We start from the raw sequence: 25,718 nt of genomic DNA, 5'->3' as shown, positions 1-25,718 counted from the left end.
CTTACATCCTAGCATACAGTGTCACAGTTTCCTCAGTAGTGTTTATAAGGGTGAAGTATTCTTTTCACAAGCTCAGGTGAACTTCACAAACCCACAAACATCCTCTGTCAGTGATGTTCGTATCTAAGATGCTCCCAAAAGAACTTCACCCCAGTAGTGTTAACATATCCTTGTCCATTAATTTGATGGTTACCATGTTTCCTGTGTGAATACAGCCAATGCAGTATACGTGTCATTCTCACTCTGTTGCCCCATTTCATCACTTCAGGGCCGTTGTTCCAGGGAGAACTGCAAGTACCTGCACCCTCCTCCCCACCTAAAGACCCAGCTGGAAATCAATGGCAGGAACAACTTGATCCAGCAGAAGAACATGGCCATGCTCGCTCAACAGATGCAGCTCGCCAACGCCATGATGCCTGGCACGCAGCTACCACCTATGGTGAGAGGACACACACGTATGAACATACCACAGCTACTGCCCACGGTGAGACCACATACACGTAAAGGCTCACACATATACAGCTCCCTCACTGTGTGTGTGGCTCTTGCCGTCTTTCGATTTGTCCCCCGTCAGTCCGTCTCTATTCCCATACCAAAAGCTCACAGCTTGTGGTTTATGTGTACATTTTATCCGTAGTATTTTAATTCTGTTGCTTGTTGTTTGCGTTCTTCCAGCCCATGTTCTCGATGACGCCAGGCCTGGCTACCAATGCCAGTGCAGCAGCAGCAGCTGCAGCCGCAGCCTTTAATCCCTACCTGAGCCCTGTGTCACCAGGCCTGATGCCCCAGGAGATCATGCCCAGCACCCCTGTCCTCATGGCCTCCAGCCCCACCGTCAGCCAAGTCCCGAACGCTGCCGCTGCTGCGGCCCAGAAACTGCTGAGAACAGATAGACTTGAGGTAAGAGACACTGATGAAAAGAACCTGATTTCCTCAACATTTTATGGAGCATAGAATCAACCTACTCCCCCTAAGAGTTCCAGGAAAACTAATAAAATCTACTTCATGATGTGTTTCTTAGTGGGAGTGGAGTCGCCCAGGATGATAATGAGCCTGTAAACAAGAAAAGTGTTGTTAACAAGTTGTTTAACAAGCATAAGAATAACGGCACCCTTTATTGGACGTGCATAAATTGTTTCAGAAACTGAATTGTAATATTAATAGCAGGTACCATAATGTAAAGTAGGAGCTAATTAAAGGGAAATGCAAATAAAACCGTCAGAAGCTCATAAGCTGTAATTTTTCACCAGCTCATGATGCCGAGTGAATTCCAAGAGATGATTTGTAATTAAGACTTGTTTACTTTTTTTTCCATGAACCCACTCCCACTTAATCTGCCTCATCTAGTTCTAGTACAGTTTGTGCTTTCACACCGTACGCTTCACAAAACACCATTAGACAAGCACCAGAGATGAGCCTGAACTTGTTGAATATTTATTTGAGTAGAGAGAGCAGTGACGATTTCCACAGCACCGGCAATAGTACAGCAGCAGCAAAGAAACACGTTCTTTCTAGTCAAGTAAAACCGTAACTCCCACTCAAAGCATAACATTGGATGCGCCAGCATTGCATTGAGGTCTATCAAGGCTACTGTCAGCACAGAAATTACTGTGTCGTCCTCCTCTGCCATGGCCAAGTGTTGAATCTAGAAAAAAGCCTTTTGAGACCTCCACTAAAATAAAACTTTGTTGTTGCTGCACTGGAAATATCTCAATATCACTTGTTCACAAAAAAAAAGAATCAGGGTCGACTCAGAAATACTGTACATCATCAAAAATCAGTTGTGTGTGTTCAGCAGAGCGTACCTGATGTAGAACAGGTTTCCTCTTTTAAATTATGTCAGTAAAATTAAAAAGCACACATTTATCTGTCAACCACACACTGCTGACACACTGCAGAAAAGCAGGGTGAATAGGAGGTAACCAGTACCCATGCATTCATGATACATGTAATATAAAGGAAGGTGCTGCCCTCTGGTGTCTCACATATAGACTTTGAAACATGTCTGAGACTCACAGCTCCGACAAACACATCATAGGTCTTTATTAAAAAAAGCATTATCATGATATTTTATTCCTGTGCTAAAGCTGCAGCACCTTCTTTAGTGTGATGTTTATTCAGGACCAAGCACAGGAACTCAACATTTCACAGTTCTAGTTAAACAGGAAGTACAGTGTGTATGTATCTGTGCAGATCTCGTGGTCGGTGTGAAAGACTACAGCACAGAGGAAGGCATAGAAAATGGCATACACAGCGAGAGGAACGTGAACTTGCAAAGCATTTTAATCTGTTTATTGGACTGCAGATCTCATGCATTTTTAAGCTTAATGGATGTTTGTAACTCTATTGTGACAGAGTGAAGGCTTGATGAGTCATACAAATGCACAATGCAGGAAATATTTTATAAATGAGGCAGATTGTAGAATAATTGGCCCCTGGGTACAGATCTGCAAAAGGCCCTACCACCTCTTCTACACAGGAGCAAGATACACAGAGTTTGTGGTGATTTTACCACTTTCTTGTTGTTGTTTTGTATGTCTTTGAGTTTTTTTGTCTCTTTGGGGTCATTTTTGACTCTTTTGGGTGATTTTATGTCTCTTTGAGGTGATTTTTGTATCTTTGAGGTTATTATTGTCTCTGGGGTAATTTTGTGTCTCTTCAAGGTTATTTCTTGACTCTTTGGGGTCATTTTGTACCTTTTTGAGGTTGTTTTGTCTCTTTGGAGTCAGTTTGTGTCCCTTTGAGGTTATTTTTGACTCTTTTGGGTGATTTTGTGTCTCTTTGAAGTTAATCTATTGTCTCTTTGAGGTGATTTTCTGGCTCTTTGGAGTCATTTTGTGTCTCCTTGAGGTTCTTCTAGCCTCTTTGAAGTCATTTTGTCTCTGAGGTTATATTTGTCTCTTTGGAGTAATTTTGTGTCTCTCTGAGGATATGTTTCTCTCTTTGGGGTCATTTTGTGTGTCTTTAGGGTTACTTTTGTCTCTTTACAGTCATTTAGTGTCTCTTTGGGGTCATTTTGTGTCTTTGAGGTTATTTTTTGTCTCTTTGAGGTTATTTTTGTCTCTTTAGGGTCATTTTGTGTCTCCTTAGGGTCATTTTTGTCTCTGGGGTCATTTTGTATCTTTGAGGTAATTTCTTATATTTTTTGAGCTCTTTGTGGTCAGTTTGAGTCTCTTCCTGGTCAGTATGTGTTCATTTGAGTGACATATTAAAGGTGAAGGCCAGGGAAGCCCCTGACAGTTTGGGCCCTTGGGCCTGTGCCCAGTAGGCCTGTTCAGTAATCCATCCTGTCTCAGTGGGGACTGATCTTGTGTTGTATCCACATGTTGGTAGGTAAGTTCAGGTCTTCTCCTGACGCTCTTCCTCTCCTCTTGTTTCCAGGTGTGTCGGGAATATCAGAGGGGCAACTGTTCTCGGGGGGAGAACGACTGTCGCTTCGCCCACCCCGCAGACAGCACCATGATAGACACCAACGACAACACCGTCACCGTGTGCATGGACTACATCAAGGGTCGATGCTCTCGGGAAAAGTGCAAGTACTTCCACCCGCCAGCCCATCTGCAGGCCAAAATTAAGGCAGCCCAGCACCAGGTGAACCAGGCCACAGCCGCCGCGGCCATGGTGAGCAGTCTGTACAACTGTGGCCACACTCATTCACACACAAACACCACGCTTAAGGAGCAATTTAGTTCTTACATTTATATCAGGGCTACTATAAGTTCAGTCACCCAGTAGGAAATATGTTTTGTGGCTCATATTATTGTTTGAAAGTGTCTCACCTGGTTGGTGTTATTTAGCTGTTTCAGTTCTGCTTTTGCCACGTCAAATTGTAAAGGTGCAACTTGGTTTGGGTAAAATCTGCTCACAGCAGGATGATATGAAGGAGGATCGGACCATGGTGCTTTACTCTCAATTAGCTTGTCTCCTTTCTGATCTGGAACAAAAAAAAATCACGTTCCTTGTTCATCTCATCCAAGACCATAAGCAGAGGAGCAGTTCCTCTCTCTGTCTCTCTCTGATGGACAGGTCTTATTTGTGACACCATTGTTCCTGTACTTCCGATCTTTTACTTCTCTTCCTCTTGACATTATAAAAAACAACTCATTGTGCTGTCTCGCAGTAACAGCACCTGTGAATATTTGTTCAGCCACACTTGTCTGTTGTTTTCTATATGCTTTTATTGACATAGCGAGGCTGAGAGCTTTGTTGTCATGTGACACTGACTATGATGTGCACAGTGAAACAGAAACCTGTGAATTGTGCTTCCATGTAATTTTCTGTCTGATATATACGATAACTGAGACCCACTGAAAAAGAAATGATTGAATAATATTCTCACCACTATATTCATCCATCTCTGTGTGACAATAACTAATGTAGATTGGTAGTTATCATTGATTATTGATGATCATTTTAACTGTTGAGCAGTAGATCTAGTGTCCACACTGTGCATGCCTTAGTCCTGTTATCCCCTTGTATATTGCATTCCAATGATTTGTTTTTTATTTGTTTTTGTTTTTTCTCACCTATACCCAAACTGCACTGCTGCCCCCATGATGCACCTCTGCTTGCTGGTTTATGTTAATGCGCTTGAACCCCATTGGCCCATTGCCATCATGTGCTCGCTGCCTGCTAATTAAGACTCAGTCGGCTGTCAAATCACTGAAGCGACCCCTCGACGCAACCTTTGACCTGGTACTATGACCTTTCACCTTTTAGCTTGGCATGTGGCTTTGTTGTAGAGCAGTGTTTTAACCAAAGATACCTAGCTATTTTTGTTTGTCGTTGTCTCAGTGCAATGTCTGTTTTTTCCTCCTGTTGATCTGTCATTATTGCCCGTGATAAAATGATTGTGGCTTTCTGGGCTCAGGTTGCATCCAGCACCAAATGACTACGTAGAAATCACCTCAAACACGAATTTAAATGCAGAATTTGTGATCAGGAGCCACAATCAATTCATCACCTGTAGCCTATTTAACAAAAGTCAGCGAGGGCTAGGGAAGTAGAGCTTCTATAATGGTGGCATGGCTTCAGTCTTACGTCCAAGTCAGTGGTCAGTGTTGTGGAGCAGCTCAACCAAATGTGTGCATGTCTGTGTCGCTAGTGCATGTCAGATGGATAAGGGTGGGGCTAAGAGGAACAGTCTTTAAAACCATATGGGAGTGATCCCACCATAACAGATGATTACAGTTCAAATGATAGTTCACTCCATCATCAGATCTTGTCACAGATATTCAGACCTCAAGGATGGCCTCATGTCAAGATAAAACCCACACACAGAGCACTTTACGGTGTAAATATTCACACCCGAAAAAAATACGTTTTAACATTTGACTCAAGTCCTTTGGCCTGAGACCATTTTTGACACTTGTCTGAGAGTGAACCATCACTTAAACATGGCTTACACAGTTTATCATGGAGCTAGCAGTGCAGCCTCCCTCTCTCTCTGTGCTTCCTACCTGTTCCACCTCCTGTTAGCAGCCTTATTGTTTTAATAGTTAATGCTTGCTCATGTTGCATTTAGTCAGCCCTAAGAGTACAAAGTTAATAATCCAAGTAAGCTTCCTGATGAAATAATGAATATATGAATGCTTGTTAGCCAGTAGCTCCAGTAGGCACCATGCTCCTGCTTGTGTAGTACTTGTGTCAGACTGCTGCTTGCTTGCTACTGATGATATGATGATATTGTTGTTGTTGTTGTTGTTGTACACACAAGGATGTTGTGATGCTGTTTATATGATGTCCTCTAACGTATGTACCTTTTTTGTTTTCTTTCCCGTTTTTGCCTCTTTCCAACACACCCTCTCTCTCTCTTTCTCTCTCTGTTTTCCACGCACCTTTCTCTCTTTCTTTCTATCTCTGCTTTTTTTTTTTCTTTCTCACTGACCTCCCTCCGTCTGGCTGGGCAGGGCATCGCCCCTAGTGTCATGGCTCCCCTGCCCAAGCGGGCAGCCCTGGAGAAGGCCAACGGGGCCTCTGCCGTGTTTAACACCGGCATGCTCCAGTACCAACAGGCCCTGGCCAGCATGCAGTTTCAGCAACAGGCTGCTTTCCTCCCATCAGGTATGGCTCCCAAAGCAACCGCCACTAGTGCTCTGACTGCCCAGAGGATGCCTGGATCAGTCTAACCTGGCTCCTGCCTGTCTGGGTTTGGGCAACGTGGTAGATTGCAGTACAGAGCAGTTTGGTTGTGGACTATTTTTGTCTTCAGATAGAATAGACTTACAAATATAGACACACACCATTAAAGACTTCATTCTAGGCCAGTCAGAGTTTGGGTCTCAAAGTGCAGTTAGAATGCTTCAACAAATGTTTGCATTATGCTTTGTATGGCACTGCATGGCCACTAGTTGTTCAGATAGATTAGACTGTGTTTTGTGTACTAATGCTTTATTAAAACTCCACATAGCTACCTGCTCCACCTGCAGGCTGAATGAGGAAGGCATGAATGTTTGAGAGAAAGGACAGAACTTAGTTATAGTTTGTCAGGTTAAAGTGTTCATGGTGTGATTACTCATATTTTGATGAGAAACCATTGCTGGGGCTTTGGCTTTGGCTGGGATGAACGGGGCTGGATGGGTTGGTTATTGGCGCCAAACAGCAGGCTGCAGAGTCCGGCTTCTGTACACATCTGCTGCTCTCCGCACTTCTGTCTAGAGTGTGTATATAATGTTTAATACCTGATAGTTACAATCTCAACCGCACTATCACTCTATTACACATTCATATGCAATGCACTTGAGGCAAAAGTTCAGATTCTCACTCTCATTTGATTAACAGATACGATGAGTTCACCACTTCGCCTTTTTCCAATCACTGATGACTGTGTCCAAGAGATATTAACCTTTTTTTCCCACCTTATCTCTCCCCCCTCACTCTAACGAACCTTGTGATGGGCTGTTTTGATTTCTCTTCCCTATCCAATCCACTTCCTGTTGCACTGCATGATGGGCAGGCTCAATATTGTGCATGACACCTGCAGCCAGCGTTGGTAGGTTCCAGCTTTCCTTCTTCAGTTGTCTGTAACTTCATGTCTGTGACTCGCACGTCATCAAAATTGACCCCTGCTGCCAGATTTACTGTTTTGTACTTATAGCCAGATTTTGGTGACCTGAGAGTCGCTGTTTTGGTTGCGTGAAGATACTTTTTGTGATTTGAAGCATAAGCAAGAGTCCACATAAGGAAAGACAAATATTGTGACATTTAAATGTTGTTTATAACCTGTATGACAGCTAATGTTGTTCATAATCAATTTAACTGATATATAATACTGTTAATTTCTCTGTGTACACCTACTATATATTGCTTGATCACTGTCGTTCTCATGCCCGCTCTTAACTTGGCTTTTGGCTGGTCTAACCTGACACCTATTGAAATCCTTCTAAAAAGGTTTTAAAAATGGAGGGAGTTCAATTATAACCTCCCCCCTTATCTTCTCTGCCTTAAAGGGATAGTTCTGAATTTTTAAAGTGGGGTTTTATGGAATATTTATCCATAGTCAGTGTATTACACACGTCTGTGTGACATCTGTCAGCATGCCCCCAGTTTGGAGAAGGGGCAGGAGTGTCCTGCTGTGGGGGCAGCAGCAAAACATACAGTATTTAGCCACTTAAATGAAATAACGATTCAAGTGCATGCTAGTGTATTCAAGTGTATGCTATATTTAGAATATTTTCTCCACTTTAGCTTGCAGCAGACAGCCCGTTAATGTCTTCAGTTCACATCTATGCTCTCGTCATACCAACCAGACTCCATTGAGAAAAACAGTGATTTAACATCGCTGAACACAGGAGCTGCTGGTCTACCTCTGCCTCGATTAGTGAGTTAGTTTGTGTTATTGTGTGACTTCGGTGAGTCTGAACTAACCCTTTTAAATGCCAAAGTCACACAATAACACAAACAAAATAACTGATCGAGGCAGAGGTAGACCAGCAGCTCCTGTGTTCAGCAATGCTAAATCACTGTTTTTCTCAATGGAGTCTGGCTGTGAAGAGAGTGATGTTACAGCTTCAGTTCCCCGTTGGAAATAACTGTCTGCCGGCACAGTAAAGCAGTGAAAATATTTTTGATATAGCGCACACTTAAACTGATATAGTTTCTTTTAGGTGGGACTCTATTTAGGGGGCTAAATTATGTTTTGTTGCTGACCCCTGACCCATAGCAGTGCATTGCTAAGCTTTCATATCAGCACTCGAGTCTGCTTCTGTAAATACACTGACTATTGGTAAGTCCCTCACACAACCCCTCTCAAAAGATCTTAACTATCCCTTTAAAGACTCATGTGACAGCACTTTTATTTATATTATTTACTGTAGAACTTTTTAAAGTTCGCACTCATCTTGAGTTTACCAAGAAAGTACAGTGTTGGTCATTTTATTATAAATAAAACACAGAAATGTGGAAGTAAGTCGCTGCTGCTGTGGCAGCTACACTGTGTCACATCAAGTTCTCAGATCACAAGACTTGTTATCAGAGTTGGCAGAGGGAAGAAAGGGAACCAGTTAAATCGAATCCCTCGCTGACCCCCCCCTCGCTTCTTCTCCTTCCCTCATTTGCCTGGTGTGTATGTGGCTACACTGCTCCTCCGTGTATTTTTGCTTACATGATTTTCCCTCCAAAAAAGTTCCCATGATGCACGGTGGTACTCCAGCCACTGTGTCTGCAGCCACCACATCTGCCACAAGCCCCTTCGCAACTGCCTCCACCAATCAGGTTTGCACCTTTACCGCCTTAGACTCTATCTCTCTCTGTATCTCTCTATGTCTCTCTCTTACTCTCTGTCTATCTCTCTGTCTGTCTCTCTGTCTGTCTCTCACTCATCTCTGTCTTTCAATGCACATGGATGATCTGGGGATGCTTGTGTCTCACAGCGAGGGTTGGGTTGGGTAAAAGGCGGTACTCCCTCTTGTTGGCCTACACTAGAGTCCAACATGTAAACACATATCATGCTGTGACAAGTTTTAACTCTAACCACAATATTCATACATTTCTCAGATCTATCTGTCTTTCTGAAAGAAACATACTGTACTGCATTTAATGTTTGTCCTCATTGTAACCTCGATTTTTGTCCTTTCCCATTTTGAGGACTCTTCCTTATCAAAGTTGACTACCAACGAATACATGCAATTGGTATGTATGAGGTAGTTTTTTTCCAAAATTTTTAGAGCCATTCGCACAGCTTGTGCAAAAGTCGCTATCTGTGCCCTTTGGTGCTTGGCTTTTTTTTTTTTTTTTCTTCTTTTTTTCGCTGCTGCTCCCAGCTTGTAAAGCAAAGCTTTACCATGTTCCTCATGTTTTAAAGCTGGACATATTCATTATTATTACAGTCAAACAAGATTTGCAACCTTCTGCTTTCAGTTCTGTTGAAGGCGTTTTGTAAGCAGCTAGTTACATTGCACAATTTCACAATACCAGGGGAGAAAAGACTTGTGAAAATGTAGGATGAATCATCATGTTACTAGCCTTGATCCAGGACCAGTTTTCTGCATTTTACTGAGGTGTGCAGGTCAACAACATGGAGGACTTAGATTTGCATGGGGGAGCCACCTCACTGACAGTTTCCCTCCGCCCCCCCTCATCTCCTCCCTCCCTTCAACCCTCCTCTTCCCCACCCTGCTGTGCAGAAGTTGATTCTTAATGACATGTCACAACTGAAACTATAGCCAAATTGCTTTTTCTATTTTTCATCTTTCAGTAATGAACTCTTAATGTGAGAGGATGTGGTTAAAATGTGTTGATCTGTGTTTTGTGTTGCCAGCCAACGTCCGCTTTGAGTGTTTTCGGTTCGGGATGCTTCATTTGATCCCTGTCTGTTTTCTACCCCCAGATTCCAATAATATCTGCAGATCATCTGAGTAGTCACAAGTACTTGACTCAAATGTAGTTCCTCTCAAGAACAGTGAGTTCCTATTTCAATCCTCACATTCCCTCCATTCATTACTAAGTTTGCTTACTGTGAGTGAAACATTTTAGCTGCAGTTCGTGTACACAGAGTACAACACTAAGCTTTAATGCATTTTTTTTTACTGAAGAGAAATCCATCATGTCTTACAGATCAAATGAATGTGTGCTGGCACCGTCCAAGCCAAAAGAGTTCAGCCTTTATGTACATAACCTTCAGAATGTCAAGCAATGGGACAACAAGGAGGGTCTGCCATCTCTTAGCCGGTCCACGACGATGGTCTCATCACACGTGTAAACATCAAGGGTGCAACACATGATCTGTGCCATCTCCCCACATATCAACGTCAAGAGGGATTTGTTGTCAAATTCAACGTCCAGCTGAGAGAGGAGGATATCTTGGTGCCGGGGTCAGTGTGTCTCTCCCTCTGCGGGGAAGCGTTCACATAACACCTCTGTGTCTGACTAAATCATAGCACTCAATTTGTTCTAATTATTATCATTACCGCACGCACAGAAGGTCAAGAGCGTGGTTGCATAATAGCAACATCCAGTGCTGGTACGTTGTTAGACCAAGATCTGTCTTTCCTTTTTTATTTGTTCTGCTTTATTTTGTTTTTAATTGATAGCCATATTTCATAGTTTACAAGTGTAATGCAAACACGCACCTTGAATTTGAATTGAAATCTGAAAGGCACAATGATTTTAACAGGAATTTTATTCGCCAAAAGAATAAGGCATGTACAGTATTGTGTTTTGGTTTTTTTTTTTTTTTTTTACGGCTACTAGTGAAACTAGATGTTGAAATGAGGGTCTTGGACATATGAATGTTCTGGGTAAACCAACATACCTGTGTACCTTGAAAGCACAGCCAGGCTAGCTTTTCTCACCTTGTCATGTGCCATCAAGGCCATACAGCTAAAACCAGAGTGTTATCTCAGCAGTGTTATTTGTTTACCGAAGGTAAAGGTTTTGTATGGCTCTTTTTGTATTGTTTTGGTTTCAGAATCTCCATTGTGAGTGTTTTGTTTTGATTTGTTTTTTTTTTACTTTTCTCTAATTAATCAGTTTTAGAAGTGGGGTTCTTGCCAAATTTTTGTTTTTAATTTTGTTTGTTTTTTCTTTTCAAATCAAAAATGGAGGGTTTTTTCTAAAGTTTGTCATACCTCTTCTCGTAGACTAGTGTTGTTTGTGTTTTGGGATTAAGTTGTTGCTCAAGTCCATTGACTCTAAAGCCTGGTGAAGTAGAGGGTGTAGCTTCAATTGACATTGCGTTACCTTGTTCTCCATCTTTTAAAGAGGAGCGACTCTAAAACTGTGTCTCCAAGAAGCACTGTTGAGCCATGTATCGATGGGAATTTAAAAACAACAGGCCCAAAGGTCTATTAGGTCATTGAAAACCACATGTGCACTTGAATGATTGTCTGTCTGGTCACCCTGTTTTAATTTCATCCTGAGTGAACTTTCGCTTTTGAGGCAATGCGACATGTTGTGTGTTTGTGTTTCCAAGCAAAGCGCGAAGGTTCTCATTCACTTGTAGATCTGACTACAGAAACCAAAGCACAGTTTTCCTCTCAATCATCTTCACAAAGGGTTACAGAAGCATCTCCCACGAGGCTTAACTAAGGAAACATGTTTATTACCTTTCATTCATCTGTCAATTTTATGATCACATCCCTTTTGTGTTCTCACAGAGGTGTGTAGTGTGTCTTTACCGATTGTAATGTACCTAAAGAAGCCTTAGATTACAATTAATGGGTCCCAGCCCAATCAAATGTACTTTCAATCACCATGCAGGTAAAGAACACCAATGATGTTTTATAGTTCTCTCACATGCCGCTTATGATCTTTTTATGTTCTTTCTCTCTATGTAAAAGTAACAATTACTCTCTTAAATTTCATTGAACTTCTGTGTTATGTACTACTTAAGGATTTGAATCTATTTGAGGTATGTAGTTGTAGATTTTTCTTTTTTTTTGCCTTACTATATATTACTTGACAACATTGATATAGCCGTTGTAGATTTTGAGGTAATATGACATTCATAACTTTTTCAAACCATATAAATGATAATGTGTTGAGTCAGTTTTAAATATTCACTTCATTCATATAGCTGGATGTCTTTTTTCAGATGATGTTACATTATCAGTTAATTTTGTTGATGAAAGACTTTTTTGATACAAGGAATGAGATCAATTAATTTGCTGCCACTGCGGCATCTCTGAGCAGACAAACAGAAAAACTAATGTTTTAACCAACTTAAAATTTTCCTTGTAACATGTCGAGATCATGTTTGAAAATATATTGTATCGAGATATAGATTGTCCATGTTTTAGAGTAAAAATTATTTTCTACTGTATTCATTTCAAAAAAAAAAAAAGATATGTACTTTTGTTTGAATATTTCTTAAGTTTGCCCTGAATGTCAGGCCAAAACGAGCAGTGAGATTGACGGGTCTTTGGATGTTTGGTGGATAGTAGTGAGATTAGGAGCGAGAAAGCGAAGACTTCTCCAGACTGGAGAGGTCCGAAATGCTGCAGATGATGAGTTCTAACCTAAGGGACGAAGGTTGACTTTTTGCACTTCTGTATATAGTCAAATGAACAGAGAAAAAAATGTGTATCATATTGAGATATTATTTTGAATAAAAAAAGATCTATAATTATAAGGAATTTTGTTAGATTAATTTAAATTCTTAAATTAGAAGACCAGCTAAAAAAATTGCTTGCAAAGAAGGGCACTAGTTTCTTGGCCAATGCATTCAGAGAAAGCTATGCGCTTTTTGTCTTATTTTATCAGTGGCTAGTATTGCCAGGGAATGTCGTTGGGGAATAGATATCCCCGTGTCATGCTAACTCCACCCCTCCTGTGGGATGACATATCCAATAATATCCATATATCATTTGTTAGACTTGGTCATGCAGTATTGCTGCTCCCATGGTACATAAAACTTTCAAAAAATTTGTCTTCTATTATAGTTTGATTTGACTGCATGTAAAAGTACAAACATGTAAACAAAATAAACTGCGTAGTTATGTAAAGAACGATAACACATTCAGATTACAGAATACACAGTGAGATATGTTTTTTATTTCAAATACAGTAGATAACATCCACAGTGGGGAGAAATAATACTTCAAAAACAAGTCATCTTACTCTTGTGTGATAAAAAAAATATTTTCCAAGCAAACATGTTATTTATAGAATGATCAAATATTAGCACTCATCCACCCCAGATACTTTCTCATAGCCATATAATTACAGTCGACACTGACTCACGGAAAGTTGTTCCTGCTATCATAGCTGTGCACTCAGCAGGTGAAGGCTCACCACACCAAATGCATATTTGGCAAATTAGTCTTTGACATGAATGTAACAGTCAAACTGGTCAACGTGTTTTTGACTCGCGGCTGCTGTGTTTAGTTGCTACAGAACCAAAGCACCATTTTCTCCAAACCAGATGTTCAGTCTCCTGGCTGGAGCCATGGTTTCTCTTCCCTGCTGGGGGCACATGTAACGCTTTGACTGCTTTTTACTTGTAAGTGCAACCACCAGTTATGTATTTGCTAACAGTTGCCACACAATAATGTACTATTCTGTCTTCAGATTTGTTTATGCACATTTTATTGTTGCCATAATTGACTCTGAATCTGAATCTGAAATCTGAATAAAACAATATTTGATTTGCTCATGCAACAGGTGTGTGGTCACTGCATCTGTGTGTGCTGATGTGTGAGGTGTCCCACTCTCTGGCTCCATATCCATTTCTTTATTTGATGATGTTTCAACAAGCATATTGAGACACAGGTACACTGATCTGTCATATGGACCACACCTGTGTTACACACCTAATGATGATTAGGTGATCACGCTACACCATTAGGTTGAGCAAATCAGTCACACAGCTGACAGTGGTTAGATAATCATACCACAGCAGTTGGTTGAAACAATTTTGAGGCCCTCAACAAATCAGTACCTGCAAATCAAAACTTTTTCACAAGCTACACAAAACAGTTCAGCCCCAAATCAAAAATACATATTCTTCCTCTTACCTGTAGTGCCATTTATCAGTCTAGATTGTTTTGGTGTGAGTTGCCGAGTGTTGGAGAGATCAGCCGTAGAGATGTCTGTGGTGCTCAAAGCGCTAAAGAAATACACTTAAAAAACTCAACAGCAATGTCTCTTTCCAGAAATCATGACCTGGTTACTCAAGATAACCCACAGACCTTGTTGTGAGCAGTTTCATTCAGGAACTATTTTCTTATAAGGAAGTTTGCATCTACTGCTAGCTCACCCAGCACCACTGAGCTAGCTAACGTTACAGCTCAGCCGACGAGGACACCTTTAATGTTCACATGTTGCACGAGCCAAACCCCTCGTCCATGAGTAGATGCACGCTTCCTTCTGCACGGTGATACAGTCGCAGGTGAGGTTCAGTAGAAAGACAGTAGTTCCTGAATGAAACTGCTCACAACAAGGTCTGTGGATTATCTTGAGTAACCAGGTCATGATTTCTGGAAAGAGACATCACTGTTGAGTTTTTTACAATCTATTATTTGGTGCTTTGAGCTCCCCAAGCCGAGTGCCATCTAGTTCCATTATATTGGAGAGAAGGCTGACATCTCTATGGCTGATATCCCGACACTTGGCAGCTCACACCAAAACAATCTAGACTGATAAACAGCACTACAGGTAAGAGGAAGAATATGAATTTTTGATTTTGGGGTGAACTGTCCCTTTAATATTTATTAACACATAAACATTGATGCCCTCATGCAGGTGTTTATTTCCCATTATATTCAATCTTATTCATATGAGAAGAGGACAATCTAGGACGTCGTATGTGACACTGTATCTGAGCGACAACCTCGTGAACAACTGTCGTCACCTTGAGGGTACAGACTGGAGCAGCTCCACAGAGACTGATGTGTGACAGATGTGCAAGGTTAAATTCATTGTGCTTAAGGCAGTTTGAATGACATTGCGTGCAATATGTGGGTCAGAAGTGATAATAAAAAGGTTAAATGAGGTCCACATGAACTCACAGCATGCCTTCCCTTGTACTGCGTGTGAGACATCAGGGGTGAAAATCAGGAATACTTTGATTCCTGGTGGGAAAATTGTGTGTTGCTGTTGCCCTTTAGATATATATATATATATATAAGCATAGAGAAGTTATAGGGAAATAGAAAATAGAGAAATTAGAAGTAAAATGTGTGCATTTTGTAATAAGTAGCCTAATACAATATAGAGAGAGAAAATAGAAAAATAAGAAATATGTAAAAATGTGTGCATTGTACCACTAAATATAACCACAGAGAAAATGCTGAGAAATGGGATTTATAAGTGTGCTAATTACGAATGTGAGATTGTATAAGAATTAAATATTAGTTGAAATGTACAGTATAAATGCTGTAATAATGCCAGAGTATTGCACAGTCTAATTATTGCACAAGTAAGTCAGAATTGCACAGTTGAAAATATAAATAATAAAATAAATGATGGGTATTATGTTAAAGCTGCTGACAGGTGTTATAAGTCAACACAGCATGTATAAGGTTCAGCAGGCATGTGTATCTTACTCATACTGTCAGTTGTGTTTGCCAGTCTGTAATCCAGACGTAAACCAAGGTTGTCTCACGCCCAAAATTGCCTACCAATTCTCACCTACCCTCATCAAAGAAAGAAAAAATTAAGGTGTCAGTAGAGGAATGCAACGTACATTAAATAGTGCGGCCTACTTAAGTGCAAATATGAGTTACTTGTACTAACAAACAAACCTCTATGGTCACCAGTAAAAAGACATTCAGAAATGGTTCGTTTCTCACCAACTATTTAAAGACGTGAACGTATACATTTATATCATATTTTATCGAGATTTGCAATAGTGAGATTTGAATAGAGAAGTAATAGTCTGTTGTCATTTTGAAACCTAACTAAGAAATCACGTCCAAATTTCTCAGGTGAAAGTCAATATTGCAAATCCCAGTGAAACGTGATTTAAACAAGCCCAGTCTCACTCTTAAGTCATGGGCAGTTACTTGCAGCATCAGAAACCAACGAAAAAAGGTGTCCTCTAACGTCAGCATGATAGGCAGCTGGTTGCTGTCATAGTTTAACGGCGCCCGGTGGCGTCATGGAAAAACGAAAGTTAAGGCGGCGAAAGTTCGACTGGTGTGGGTGGGAGTAGTGGCGGATGGGTCCAAGAAACACCAACTTTCACCCAAGAGAGCGCTGTTCACCTCCTGTAAGATTATAAAGCCAAACCCTGCTCTTTTATCCCCAAACCTAACCACATGTTTTTGTTACTGGAAGAAAAAAATGTCAATTTACGTTGTGCCGACGTAGTGCTTTTATTTTGAAAGAGACTGTGTGTAAATGGTACATTTCCTGTGAAAACAGAAGTGTATTTTGAAAGAACACAACACATGTAACAGGCAGAACTTGACATGGTGTCCCAGAGCGTCAACAACCAACACACCCAGGGTACCTTGGACGTTGTATATGCACATGGAAAGTCCATGACCAAATGTCAATATGTGACGAGGTCGGAGTGAGAATGTGTTGTCTAAATGTAACTGTTCAATCAACGTCTTAAAATAGTAAATGAAAAAACATTTACAAGTTACATGCATAGTCACACTAACACATTTTACAGTTTCCACTTAAAAGATAAAGAAGATCATGTGACACATGCTACATTAAATCTGTATTTATTCAGCAACAATTTAAATATAACATGGAAAATGCTCTTGAAATGCAGTTACAATGAAACTGATGCAGGGTCCGTCTGGTTGTAGGAGGACGTTTGATAAGTTGGAAACCTGTGAATAAAACAAGTATTAAATAGAAATATATTTTCACTGAGGAAAGGGTTAATGTCCGTCAAGGTTTTCATATATATCTTTGAACACATCTGTAATTGCAGTATTAAATATATACCTAAAAATAAAACATATATTTACTTCATTACAATTCACAGGGAATATTATTTATTATACTTTACTCTTCGACATTAATTTGTACATATCAAGATTTTACACACAAAATAAATATCTTATAAAATGTGATGCAAAATATGTCATAGATTTAACTACCAACAGTATATAAAAATAGCTATAATTAGCTCAACAGACAGCAAAATAGCAGGCACACACAGTACAGGGGCCATTTATCTGCATTATGGGTTCTGCTTTTGATCCGTTTACATTTTCAATGCAATAGATTTTAAAGGAGCACTTCTGTACTGCAGTATTACAATAAGAGTAAAACTTTGGAACTGTCTACCAACTGAACTGCAATGTAACACAATATTTTTAATAGAGGTGTTAAATCGTGGCTGAAAGAGAAGCAGCATTGTTCTCACACTTAATGTTACAGCAGACACAACAGTAGTTTGTATTTTGTGTGGACGTATCTCTGTGTGTTTGTGAATGTGTCCTTGCCAGTTTGTGGGTGTATTTTTGTGTAGGCTATGTACTTGTGGATGTTTCTTTCTTTTTACTATTTTAACTTTTTTAAAAAGCCTCCTGTGAACAAGTGTTGCAGATCAGCATTTTGCTACAACAGAGTGCATCAGGTTCCTGTGCAGAAATGAGCAAGTCTACTGCAACAATGGTGTCTATATCAAATACAATAAATAAAATTAAACTATTTCTACTTTAACACAAGGAAAAGGTCTGAGTACCTCCTCCACCAGTAGCCCATGTGCAGGGGTGTCATGGTGGGGGGAAAGTGGGACTGATTACCCAGGGCCCAAATGGGAGGAGAGCCCTCGAGAAGCCTGGATGAAAAGTGTGGTTTTGTTGCAAATATTTAATGCCATAACGAGAAACCATTTCCCTCAGTGGAAACAAGGCTTTTATTTACTTTAATTTCACAGGTAAGAAACAATAATGTAAAGACTCACTAGGCTAATTTATACTGTGTAAAATGCCATAGGCTTGTGCTAATAATGTTAGCATGCTATACTTGTTTGGAAAACATGTTTAGTATAAGACAGTTGTTTTGTCAGTGAACCTTGTGAGTTGTAATGGAGCTGAATTTTGTAACGTTACTTTTGTTAAATGTTGCTGTTGTCCCTGGTTTTATATGACTAGGACCCAGGAGAAATTTGGCCAATCAAGGTGAGAGCACCTGAGTTGTTAAGAGACTCATGGAGCACAGGTGTGAGAGCTTCATTCTTGATCTGTGAGCACTCCTGTGCACATGTTTGCCTGGTGAGCTGAACAGACCTTGTGTTTTACATAGATTTCATTGCAAACACACCCTGAAGTATTTTTAGTGTAAATATTGAAGTAGTTGTATTTTTTTATTACAAAAATGACATTTACAAAACATGGGTCTGCCAACAGCTTATTGTTTGCCTGTGGTTGGACAAAGGCTGAGTGATGACTGACATTTATTTTATATTTTATGTTTTATGTTTTTCATTGTAAATTATTTTAGCTGTATTTAAGTATATTGAACTTATTAACGCATGTTTTTATCTTTTGGTGCTGCAGTTGGTGTTGGCCTCCGGTTACGGGAGTGGCTGATGCTGTGGGAGTTCATTTGGGTGATTTTCTGTTGGAAAGGGGTTTATTTTGTGTGTAGTTGTGGTTATTCACAGATAGTATACTTCCAGTGCACTGGCCTCTAGATTGGTGAACCACACCCCCTGCAGCAAGACACTCTGACTTTTAATTGCTTTTATAATGGTGCTGTTAGGGACCCTGAATTTATTATTAGCCTGTTATGGCATTTTGACCCACACTGACTGTTGGCTACGTTGTTGAAGTTCACCTATAGCTATGTGAAAGTGAACTTGTGTTTGAAATTGTTGCTATTACGCCATGTTTAAAGTGTGTAGCCTACTGTACCACCAAAGCCTCGGCGGCAGGGTTTCTGTGAAGTGCTGTAAAGTTTAGTTGATTCAAAACACACCCAAAACGCACATTAAACACACATTAAACATGGCTTAATAGCTACAATTTCAAACACAAGTACACAAATCAGCTTCATTATAACTTGCAGCATTCACAGACAATGTATTTGTCTTTATCTGGACACATTTACCTCACAAATACAACATGCTAATGTTTTTAGCACAAGCCTATGGCATTTTACATTGTATAAATTAGCCTAGCAGCTAGCAATCTTTTCTTCTTCTCATATAAAACCAGGGACAACAGCAACATTTAACAAAGGTAATGGCACATAGTTTGGCTCTGATACAACTCACAAGGTTCACCGACAAAACAACTGTCTTATACTAAACACAAATACAACATGCTAACGTTATTAGCACAAGCCTATGGCATTTTACATTGTATAAATTAGCCTAGAGGCAAGCAGAGATTTCCTCTGCTCATATGAAGCCAGGATAAATCACACACAAGACTTAAAATGCTAGGGTTATATTATTTGTTAACTTCAGTGAGTTGTTGTCAGATGTGCAGGGTTTACATTCATACTGCACAGCGCAAAATGCCTCTCATTTCAGCTGAAATTTAATTATAATTTAGATGTTTTTTGAACTTTAAAGTGAATTGCTATCATTTCTGTCGGGTAATCTGCAAGGATCAATGTGCGCCACATTTCAGAGGCAATTTATTTATTTTAGATGTTATTTTGGTGATTAACTTTTGAGTTGCCGTCATGTTCACATTCATACCACACGGCGCAATGCGTCTCGTACTTCAGCGGCATTTAAAATCCGACATGGTTGTTGAAGACTGTGATTAAAGGCTTCAAAGGGCTCTTAATGTTCACAATATTGTTTATATGTTCAAGTACTTAAGAATAATCCTTTGTTTAAAGCCCAACTTGCAGGTTGGAGACCATGGTGAATAAATGTGTAGGAAAATGATGTAGAAACTCGATTAAAACAAAAACATATACACACTACAGTAACTTTTGGGGTCGTTTTTGTGAGAGAATTTTGCTTCCACATCTAAAAACTAACCGGAAGTGACGTAGCGTAAGGGAGTCCGGCCGAGTTTGATTGAGTGTAACATTAATAAACATGGATCCCAGTACTAGTTTTGAGACTGAAGAGGTTGAAAATGTACATTCATATGCATATGCCCACAGGCTTATAATTAGGAGCCTGCTAGGCGTCCAAGAGACCAGGAACAGATCAGGGTTCGGAGAAATAACGGCCACAGGAGAGAAATAGAGCTGTGGTGTGAGGAGAACCAGTGGAGAACTGGGCAGGTGTCTTGGTGAGCGACCAGCGTTAGCTAACGATGTCTAACGCTGTGTTTACATCACAACATTAAGTTTGCCATCACGTATTAGGTTTTAACAAAGCTACCAATAGTTCTGCCAGTATTAGATAACTAATGCTACTTATCCATAACAGCAACTATGCGCAAATATCAGCTTGTATCAGACGTATCTTGCTATGCGTGTTATAACTCCGCATTACGGTGTATTGACGTCCGCAGGGGAGAGAGGGAGAGAGAGAGAGATACGAAGATTTCCTGAAAAATTTTTGTGTGATAGGTGCTTGTGTGGGAACTGCCAGCCCATATCCTCAGCTGTGGAGAGTATGTGCTGCAGGGAGGTGGATGCCTTCTGGGCTCTGGTGGAGAATCTGACCCCCAGACCAGACATAACATGCCTCACACTGCCCATCAATCCTCACGCCGCCCGCTCCCGTCTCAAACATGGAGGCCTCCCTCTCCGCGGAGCCCGCCCTCGCACATACCCCCGAGGCTCGGGTCTCCCTCTCTGCGCCTCGAGGGTATGTGTGAGGCCGGGCGGGCTCTGCCAGGAACAAAATGAGCGCTGCACACGACCGCGTTTTTGGTCACAGATGAAGCCATGAAATTGCGCCTCTTCACCTGCACAAAATGCACCCAAGCACGAAAACTAACTCCACTCCTTTTTCTGTCCGGGAAACAGTGGACTCGATGTCCTGACAGACTCGAGTTTGTGCAACCTGCACAAACACAATAATTCGACATAATCACAAATGGTGAAATGCACTGTTAACAACCGAAAAAATACTAACTCACAAGTTTACTACCGCTCAGACTCACTACCACCTACTACTGCACATTGGACAGAGGCAGGGTCAAGGACACAGAGTCCCTCTCGTGACGTAGTATCAGGCGATGTGGAAAAAAAAGCGTTTTTAGAAGAGGAGCTAAAAAAGAGCCACTTTTTCCTCTGAATTTGTGCCCTTATGTCATGTAAATCATAATAAATTCTGAATTAACTTCTCATATGGTAATGTTCAGACAAGGTTATGTATATATTTTTAAAAAAAAATTAACCTGCAAGTTGCACTTTAAACTAGTCGACTGGCCTTAATTAAAATTTTCGACAGGAAATTAGTCGCCAGGAACATCCCTAGTTCCAAGAAAGAAAGAAAGAATTTGTTAAATAATAATAATAATAAAAAAAAGCTGGATGGGAGTGACATGGATCAAGAGAGGAAGGCTGGGGGGGCCACAGAGACTGCTTATGCACAGGGCCCAGAATTTGGTGCTACTCCCCTGCCCATGTTGTGAAGAAAAGATGACATATGCAAACTGGTTACAGAATGACCTCATACATGCTCTCTAATGATCATAACTACAGGGACATGCTGTCGGCTGAGAGCAGTGACCTTTGGTGCACACAGGAAGCAGGCTACATGAGGACAGAGGTCAGCAGGCCGGGCCGCAGTCAGACATGCACACGGCTGCAGTATCTGTGCGGTCATCTGACGGCTGTGACTGAGGGTTTCGGGTGACGGCTCCTTTAAGAAAACGGAACTGAGCCTCGGCTTTTGACGCGCTGAGGATGTGGGCAGGAAACGCCATGCAAGAGGAGAGAAGCGATCACGCTTCCCAGCAGCGTTGCACAATACAGCGCCATCAAAATGTGCTTTAATTTTCCACGCTAATGTCCAGGAGCGGTCATTCTCCTCGGATCTGCGCTCCACAGCAGGTTAGGAGGATTTGCCGGCGTGGGATTTGACTCCTATCCGAGCGAGAGCGCAGCCTTCCCAGCCTGCTGGGTTTGAAAACATCGGGGCTGGTCAGCGGGTGGGAGCAGAGCAGGCTTCGTCGCTGGGAAAAAAAAAGGAGGTGTCTGCCTATTTTTTTTACCCCTTAGTCATGAGGGAGTACAAAGTGGTTGTTTTGGGGTCGGGTGGAGTCGGGAAATCGGCGCTGACGGTCCAGTTCGTGACGGGCTCCTTCATCGAGAAGTACGACCCCACGATAGAGGATTTCTACAGGAAGGAGATCGAGGTGGACTCCTCTCCGTCCGTGCTGGAGATCCTGGACACGGCGGGGACCGAGCAGTTCGCCTCCATGCGAGACCTGTACATCAAGAACGGCCAGGGCTTTATTTTGGTTTACAGCCTGGTGAACCAGCAGAGCTTCCAGGACATCAAGCCCATGAGAGACCAGATCATCCGGGTGAAGAGATACGAGAGGGTGCCCATGATCCTGGTGGGAAACAAGGTGGACCTGGAGGGGGAGAGAGAGGTGTCTTCCGGGGAAGGCAAGGCGCTGGCCCAGGACTGGAACTGCCCGTTTATGGAAACCTCAGCCAAAAATAAAGGATCAGTGGATGAGCTGTTTGCAGAGATAGTCAGACAGATGAACTATTCCACTGTTCCCAGTGGTGGCGACCAGTGCTGCTCATGTGTCCTGCTCTAAAACAAACATAGTCAAACAGTGCATCCGGGCTGAATTTGAGCTTCTAACTTGTCCTGCAGGCTTTTTGCAAAACTATTCTCTCTCCTCACACTGTTGTCTTATTGTTGCACACAAACACAAATCGACGACGACAACAATCGATTATGTATTATAGTCTGGAAAAGTGTTTACATGACAAAGTACTTGAATGTTTTGGGATTTTTTTATAGCTTTGTATATGACACTTCTCTGGAAATGTGCCTCAATGGGAATGTCTTATTGTGAAACCTGAGAGACACCTCTTCTCTGGTTGTTATTTTTTTTTATTTTTTTGCGGTTTAATTTGTTGTACTGTTTATCTTCTGGGCTGGGTCCATCTGTGTTGGGGAGGTGGCGGTGCTTCTAGGGCACCTCTAGGGTCTTTTTGTGCTGAAATGAAAGGGCAGGAGGCGCTTAAATATCGCTCATAAACGTATCAATCACCGCTCAAGCCTTGCACAGGTTATTCAAATCAGATCCCCACAATTTATTTCCCCAAAGTGTGACCCCAGAGGCGCAGAGATACTGTATTTGTGGACTGTGTTGGAGTTGTGTTACGACTTTATATTTTTGTTCTTTTCCCCTTCTCCGGGCTGGTGAAAGTGGATTTATCATGGAACTTGCACTTAGCTGACGATGTCCCTCCTCAGTGTGCACAAAACGAGGACCTTAGTGCATTTCTGTCGCTGCATGGGGAACCCCCACGACCCCCATGTCAAGTGCCTTCCCTAAGAAAACTCCTGTGACTGTGCCAACTGATGAGCCCTACTTCCTCTGCAGTGCGTCTTGATGGCAATCAGAACTTTTTAGCAGTTTTCAGTGAACATTCTGGTTTCGTTTGGTGTCAGAGTGGGAAGAGCCTCTTCCTATTTTACTGTCAGGAAGCCGAGCTTGTATCAAACCTGCTGTTTCAGGGTCAGATTCAGGCCGTTTCTCGAGGTACTAGTCCGACGTGAACAACAGAGTAACTTTAACCTACTAGGATTTTGGTTCAGTGAATGGCAAGCCATGTTTGTCTGTATTATCTAGAGGTTTTTCTTTTGTAAAAAAAAAAAAAAAAAAGTGACATTTTTGACTTGACGTAATTGTAATTCTCCCTTTGGACGAAATCTGCTGCCATCCACCTGTCAGTTTGAAAGACTTGTAATACAAAATGCATTTTACGTAACGCTGTGTGCTGTGCTTGTCTCTGCTGGTAACATAAAGTGTCTACATTTTGGGGTACTTTGAATGTGATTGTCCCTTTAAACAATTTGAATGTTCAAACAAGTAGTCCATTAACTGATCCACTAACTTAGCTGTCAGTGTATTAGTTTAAAGGAAAACTTCACCCACAAAATGACCATTTGTAAATCAGTTAGTCACAATGTGTTACCTTGAGTTTGTGGAGAGAACTTTGTTTATCTCTCATGTCTCCACGGAAAAGGGCGAGCATTTTTATTTAATGATCGATCGGGGACCAGCGAAACTATATCAAAGCATCCGTTTACAAATTCTCACACAATTAGTACAGTTTAATCCAAGTCTCATGTGTCCTATTGTACTTCCCAAAACAATACTGTTTAAAACGTTTCTATGCTCTCTTTAAACCCAGACTCCAGTACTGTGTTTTTTTATTGATGTTTTCATATAGTTGCAAGAAAAACAAAGCTATTTCACAAATGAAAGGTAGAACATTATGACTAACTGATATAAAAATGGTCGTTTTGTGGGTGAAGTATTCCTTTAAATAATATTTGAAGGAAAAACTTCAACATTTTTTGCAGTTGCAGGTTCACCAATGTGAGAATTTGCTGCTTTTCTCTGTTAAACATCTTTGGGTTTCACACAAAACAAGTTTAAAGACGTCACCTTCACACTTGTGATGCACATTTTTGCAGTACTTTTTGAACTTCTTACACACTAATCAATTAATTTAAAAAAAAAAAAAACAGATTAGTTGACAGTTTATTAGTCTTCTGTTGTGTCAGACATGCTGTGGCTTCTCCACCCCCGTCGCCAGAATTACATGTTGGCATTGTACGTTTCTGCAAACCACAAATATGTTTCATTTGTGCATTTCTTATGTATCATATCAGTATTTCTAAAGGGACATAGCTTAGATTACATATATATAAGTGACAGCAAGGCAAGACAGCTGCCAAACAGCAGACTGCTGTTCAAGACAACAAATGTGGGTATTTTTGATGAGACGTCAGGACATTTCCAGCTTTGTTTGTGCCGATAAAACGAGGTGTTTTTTGACGGTACGCTGTGACATTTCCAGCTTTGTTTATGCCGATAAAACTGGGTGTTTTTTTTAATGAAATTTTGTGACATTTCCGGTCGTGTTTGAGGTGATAAAACTAGGTGTTTTTTAACAGGACGTCAGGACATTTCCAATCGTGTTTGTGGCATTAAAACTGGGTATGTTTTAAGAGATGTCAGGACATTTCTGGATGTGTTTGTGCCAATAAAAGTAGGGATTTTTTAATCAGACATCAGGACATTTCCAGACGTGTTTATGGTGATAAAACGGTATTTTTCAACAGGACACTGGGACATTTTCTGTCTTGTTTACGATGCTAAAACGGGATACTTTTTAATGGAACCTCGGGACATTTCCAATTGTGTTTGTGGCATTAAAGCTGGGTATCTTTTAAGAGACGTCAGGACATTTCCAGTTGTGTTTTTTGATGAGAAAACCAGGCATTTTTTTTATCAGGACAGTTCCAATCATGTTTGTGGCATTAAATCCTGGCATCTCGTAAGAAATGTCAGGACATTGCCAGACGTGTTTGTGGTGATAAAACCAGCTATTTTTTAACAAAACATTGGGACCTTTCCAGATGTATTTGTGACACTAAACCAGTTTTTTAACAAGACAGCTGCACCTCTCCAGCTGTGTTTGTGGGGATAAAACAGGGTATTTTTTTTAATGAGACATCAGGGCATTTCAAATCATGTTTGTGGCATTAAAACCAGGTATCCTGTATGAGATGTCAGGACGTTTCCAGACGCATTTGTGGCGATAAAAGTAAATATTTTTTAACAAGATGTTGGGACATTTCCAATCGTGTTTGTGGCCTTAAAACCAGATATCTTGTGAGAGAAATCAGGACATTTCCAGTCGTGAACTTTTCTTAACCCTAAACAGTTGGGTGTTGTGCCTAACCTAAC

The 25,718-nt window shown here is 40.9% G+C and overlaps 2 protein-coding genes across 44 annotated transcripts in view; both read left to right on the top strand.

The window, feature by feature from the left end:
- mbnl1 (muscleblind-like splicing regulator 1) overlaps window positions 1-13,596 on the top strand; it is a 57,466-nt gene extending 43,870 nt beyond the window's left edge. For 11 of the 43 annotated variants that reach the window (XM_033649714.2, XM_033649718.2, XM_078173301.1 and 8 more), the window contains 10 exons: window positions 269-484; window positions 676-900; window positions 3,382-3,621; window positions 4,642-4,695; window positions 5,910-6,063; window positions 6,956-6,991; window positions 8,624-8,712; window positions 9,085-9,129; window positions 9,827-9,898; window positions 10,054-13,596. In XM_033649714.2, the coding sequence (XP_033505605.1) occupies window positions 269-484; window positions 676-900; window positions 3,382-3,621; window positions 4,642-4,695; window positions 5,910-6,063; window positions 6,956-6,991; window positions 8,624-8,712; window positions 9,085-9,129; window positions 9,827-9,883 (1,116 nt within the window). In that variant the 3' untranslated portion in view covers window positions 9,884-9,898; window positions 10,054-13,596. The remainder of the gene's footprint in view (window positions 1-268; window positions 485-675; window positions 901-3,381; window positions 3,622-4,641; window positions 4,696-5,909; window positions 6,064-6,955; window positions 6,992-8,623; window positions 8,713-9,084; window positions 9,130-9,826; window positions 9,899-10,053) is intronic. The other 32 variants (XM_033649722.2, XM_078173286.1, XM_078173287.1 and 29 more) reach the window with 27 other exon arrangements.
- An 8,014-nt stretch (window positions 13,597-21,610) lies between these two features.
- LOC117272487 (ras-related protein Rap-2b-like) lies at window positions 21,611-23,782 on the top strand. Its single transcript, XM_033651440.2, has one exon. The coding sequence runs from the start codon at window positions 21,993-21,995 to the stop codon at window positions 22,539-22,541; it is 549 nt and encodes a 182-aa protein (XP_033507331.1). The 5' UTR covers window positions 21,611-21,992; the 3' UTR covers window positions 22,542-23,782.
- The last annotated feature ends 1,936 nt before the right edge of the window (window positions 23,783-25,718 follow it).

The sequence above is a fragment of the Epinephelus lanceolatus genome, chromosome 12 (genome assembly GCF_041903045.1).
Source record: "Epinephelus lanceolatus isolate andai-2023 chromosome 12, ASM4190304v1, whole genome shotgun sequence".
In the NCBI taxonomy this organism is placed as follows: domain Eukaryota; kingdom Metazoa; phylum Chordata; class Actinopteri; order Perciformes; family Serranidae; genus Epinephelus; species Epinephelus lanceolatus.
This window is presented reverse-complemented; position numbering and strand designations above follow the sequence as displayed.

Excerpts from the sequence above, each read along its gene's own strand:
- LOC117272487 (XM_033651440.2), top strand. The coding sequence starts at position 21,993 with ATGAGGGAGTACAAAGTGGTTGTTTTGGGGTCGGGTGGAGTCGGGAAA.